At 45.8% G+C, this 5,002-nt stretch overlaps 1 protein-coding gene across 1 annotated transcript; it reads left to right on the top strand.

Moving 5' to 3' along the window:
- Nucleotides 1-1,347: 1,347 nt before the first annotated feature.
- Nucleotides 1,348-3,068, top strand: LOC145795745 (uncharacterized). The gene is made up of 2 exons (XM_082880626.1): nt 1,348-2,130; nt 2,484-3,068. The coding sequence occupies exons 1-2, from the start codon at nt 1,348-1,350 to the stop codon at nt 3,066-3,068; spliced, it is 1,368 nt and encodes a 455-aa protein (XP_082736752.1).
- Nucleotides 3,069-5,002: the final 1,934 nt, after the last annotated feature.

Below are 5,002 nucleotides of genomic sequence, written 5' to 3' on the forward strand. Positions count from 1 at the left end.
TACCTAATCAATGTAATTTTTTGTAGGCATATAGTACTCGATGAGTTTTATACATTGAACGGTTTAGATTATTAAAAAGGGACCCGTGATGGGCTCTCATGGGCCAAACAGCACCGTATTATTTGTACACCTAAATAAGTGCAATTTTTCCCACCCCAGCTCCGCCTGCTCTGCCGTTAGAGTTGTTTGAAAAGGAAGATTGTGTAAAATTAATTTTTTAATATTTTTTTTGGGTGAATAGTGATACTTTTTAACTTTTTGAGTAACTTTTTGACTTTTTTTTTGAGTATCCAAACCAGGCCTAAGAGTTTCCACCAACTCCAAAAGTCATTTAGGGCGAGATTCATCATTAATGAGGTCCAGCCGAAGCAAGCCGATTCTCTCTGGGCCATACAAATTAAACCGGAAGAAACACTTCGTGAATACTCCACCCATTATTGGGAGTGCTTTAATCTGGTAGATGATGCTTGCAATGATTCTATGGCCATCACCGCCTTTAAGATGGGATTGCATCTAGATAGCCCCCTCTGTAGTTCATTAACCAGGCATTCCCCCAAAACTATCTGGGCATTAATGAAGAAGGTCGAAGAATACTGCAAAGTGGAAGACGATGCCCTTCGAGTCAAAGTCGAACGTAAAGCCGTTGAGACAGCCATGTCGAGAATTGTTCAGCCGATTAGCACCGTGCCGTCAAGAAGCCTCGAGCAACGGAATCGACCTAAACGAGACAAAAGGCAAGACTCGCGCCGATCAAATGACCAATGTTCACATCGAGCTAATGAACAATATCAAGTGGATAGCAGGTGCACAAGGTGCTCATGTAAGAGATACACGGAGCTGACAGAGCCGATCAATAAGATTCTATCGAAAGAACAACACCTTTTGTTCTTCAAGTGGCCGCCCAAGATAATGGGACCTCTCGATACGAGAAGATAGGATAAACGGTGTGAGTATCATAAAGACCATGGCCATGACACTGATAGTTATTATGCATTAAAAGATCACCTTGAAGAATTGGTGCAAGACAGCCGTCTTACGCAATACGTCCGAAAGAACAATTCAACAAATATGGTAGCTCTACGGCCGAAGTCACCTCCTCTTGGTGTAATTCATATGATATACAGCTTGCCGGCGCCACCCGAGGTGCACACAATCCAGTTGTCGTCTAGCACCCATAGCCCTATGACGCCAGTGAAACGGCCACACGACACTGGAATGATTAGTTTCGATGACAGTGATTTAGTTGGAGTGACCCACCCCCACACTGATCCCCTCGTCATCGAGTTACGTGTAAACATATTCACCATCGAGCGTGTTCTCATTGACTAGGGCAGCACTTCGGAGATAATGTATTACAGAACTTTTGTCAAACTTGGTTTTACCAATTTAGACCTGTCTTCGGCTGATTACCCGTTATTCGGCTTCAATGCTAACCTGGAGTATCCTTTGGGCAAGATCACACTACCTGTACGGGCCGGCACTAGATCAGTAGACGTGGAATTTCTAGTTGTCAAGCTCCCTTCGCCGTATAATCTGATCATGGGCAGAACTTGGTTACATACGATGCAAGCCGTGCCAAGAACCTACCACCAACTGCTCCGTTTTCCAACTGAATACGGTATCGCACAAATTCGCGACTCTCAGAAATCGGTGCAGGCATGCTATCTTCTAGCTACAAAGAGACCAAGGGAACTAGAAGTGCATTCAATTGAGGTACCGGATAGGGAGAGCCTCGAAGACATTGGGAGGATCCCAAGTGAAAAAGCAATCAAAGCACTGCATCGGGTCAAAATTGACAAAAGTCCTAACAAGTTCTTCATGATCGGCGCTTCCTTGGATAAAGTCGAAAGGCAGGAGTTGGTAGCCTTCTTACTCTGCAATATTGATGTATTTGCATGGTCCCCATACGAGATGCCAGGAGTAGATCCATCAGTGGCCCAACATCGCTTGAATGTCGATCCAAAATGTAAGCCGATTATTCAGAGAAACCGACGGTTAGCCGCGGAGCATATTTCGGCCGTCGTTGAAGAAGTAGATCAGTTACTTGAAGCCGGGGCGGTTTGTGAAGTAACTTATCCTACATGGTTGTCCAATACTATGGTCATAAAGAAAAAGAATGGCTCTTGGCGTGTCTGTGTGGATTTTACGGACTTGAACAAAGCTTGTCCCAAGGACTGTTTTCCCCTACCCAAAATAGACCAACTCGTAGATGCAACGGCACATCATCAACGCATGAGCTTCTTTGATGCCTACAAAGGCTATCATAAAAGAGCCATGCATCCGGAGTTGCCATGCATCCGGAGGATCAAGAAAAAACCACATTCCTCACCCCAAGAGGAACCTATTGCTACAAGGTCATGCCTTTTGGCCTGAAGAATACGGGGGCAACTTATCAAAGACTAGTGACCTCCATGTTCAAGGAATAACTTGGCCGTACCACGGAAGTATACATCGATGATATGGTGGTCAAATCCATGGAAAAGCACTCCCATCTAGCCCATTTGTCAGAGACATTCAGCATTCTTCGAAAGTACAAGATGAAATTGAACACTTCTAAGTGTACATTCGGCATCGGATCCGCCAAATTCCTTGGCTGCATCGTTAACCACCGTGGAATCGAAGCCAATCCAAGGCAAATCACAGAAATTCTAGAGCTTGGATCCCCTTGGTCAGTCAAAGAGGTTCAGATGCTAATGGGGATGGCCGTCGTGCTCAACAGGTTTATCAGCCGTTCCACAGATTGCTGCCAACAATTCTTTCACACACTTCGGCAAGGTAGAGCATTTGATTGGACTCCTGAGTGCCAGGCTGCTTTGAACGGCCAGAAATCTTATCTCCGATCAGTACCACTCTTGGCAACACCTGCAGCCAGTGATCCACTCATTTTGTATCTGGCAATATCTGACCGGGCGGTCAGCGTCGTACTGTTGAAGGAAGAACTAGGGGAGCAGCGACCAGTTTACTATGTGAGCAAAGCTATGGCCGACGCCAAGACACGTTATCTTCCATTAGAAAAGCTTATCCTTGCCCTCATCATGGCTGCAAGAAAACTGATGCACTACTTTTAGGGGCATACCATTGGGGTACCAACGAAATATCTCCTCCGGTCAGCACTCCGCAGCGCGGAAGCATCGGGGGGCGTCTCGAAATGGGCTCTTAAACTCGGCTAGTATGATATCCAGTTTTTACCAAGAATTTCCATCAAAGGGCAAGTGCTTACCGACTTTGTAGCCGAGTTCACAGGATCCCTCGCCGACTTTAAATCTGATCAAGTGCAAACTAAGCCCAACTGGAGAATGCATGTTGGCGACGTTTGGCAGATGTATTGCGACGGGTCATCCAACCAACGTGGCAGTGGGGCTGGCATAGTAATCATGACCCCCAAAGGGGCAATAATTGAACATGCCGTCAAATTAGGCTTCGACGCATTGAACAATGAAAACTGTAATACGAAGCACTGTTAACCTGCCTGCGAAATGCACTTCACCTCGGTGCACGACATTTGCTTATTTTCTGTGACTTAAAGCTAGTAATCAACCAGTTGAAAGGGGAATATGCAACCAAAAATGATCGCATGGCAGCCTATATGAAAACAGCGAGTTCTTTGCTCGCGAAATTTGATCACCATGAGCTGAATCAAATAACTCGGGATCAAAACACGCATGCAGATGCCCTGGCTTGCTTAGCCTCTACTATCAACTTAGAAATTAAGCAGACAATTGAAGTAGGGTTCGTCCCCGAGCCGAGCATTTCCTCTTCAAAATCAGTTCAGGTCAACGTTATTGAACCGGGTCTGAGTTGGATGGACCCTATCGCCACATTCCTATCTTCAGAGCAGCTCCCGATGGATAAGAAAGAAGCACACAAACTCCGAAACAAAGCCCTCCGATACTATTTGGATCCATAGGGGAAGCTTTACAAAAAATCTCTCTCCAGGCCGTACTTAGAGTGTGTTCACCCGGATAAAGTCGAGGAACTTTTGTTTGAAATACATGAAGGCAGTTGTAGTGCCCATTCAGGTGGACGTTCTCTGGCTCATTGCGCTGTATTGTAGGGGTACTATTGGCCGACCATGCGAACTGATGCCGAGTGTTATGTCAAGAAATGTGGTCAATGACAGAAGTTTTCCCTCTTAACTCATCTGTCAGCCGAGGAGTTAAATTCTATCACTAGCCCTTGGCTGTTTGCTCAATGGGGACTTGATATCGTTGGACCGTTACCATGGGCCCCAGGCAACAAGTGATTCCTAATTGTTGTGACTGATTATTTCACAAAATGGGTCAAAGCGGAGGCACTAACACATATTCGAGATTCTGACGTTAAGCGTTTTGTATGGTAAAACATCATAACAAGGTTCGGCATACCACGAGCACTTGTTTCTGACAACGGTACCCAGTTTGATTGTGGGGTGTATCGAGAATTGTGCAACACTTATGGTATTTGGCCTTACTTTTCCTCGCCAGCTTACCCCCAAAGCAATGGTCAAGTTGAGGCCACCAACAAGGTTATTTTGGACGGCATCAAGAAAAGGCTGGAGAAAGCTAAAGGCAGATGGGTCGAAGAGTTGCCCAGTGTGTTGTGGGCTCATCGCACTACTACGAGGCAATCCACTAGGGAAACGCCGTTTGCTCTATGCTTCGAAACCCAAGCAATCATCCCCCTAGAGATCGGCCTCCCAACCTTGAAATTGAAGGTTTTTGACATGGGCTGAAATGATATGATGTTGGCCTTGGACTTGACTCTGATTGAAGAACGCCGAGACCGTGCCCTTGCATCCATGACATGGTACCAGCAACAGCTCGCTAAGTCGTATAATCAACATGTTCAGCTACGTCGTTATACACCAGGAGAATTGGTCCTCAAGAAAGTGCTTCCCGCTGCTAGGAATCCGACTGACAGAAAATTGGGTCCTAACTAGGACGACCCTTATCAGATTAATTCAATCGCAGGAACAGAGGCATATTGGCTCAAAGACATTGATAGAAGAAGCTTGCCGCATTCA

This window comes from Camellia sinensis, chromosome 7 (genome assembly GCF_055761805.1).
Source record: "Camellia sinensis isolate YWXY chromosome 7, ASM5576180v1, whole genome shotgun sequence".
NCBI classification, from domain to species: domain Eukaryota; kingdom Viridiplantae; phylum Streptophyta; class Magnoliopsida; order Ericales; family Theaceae; genus Camellia; species Camellia sinensis.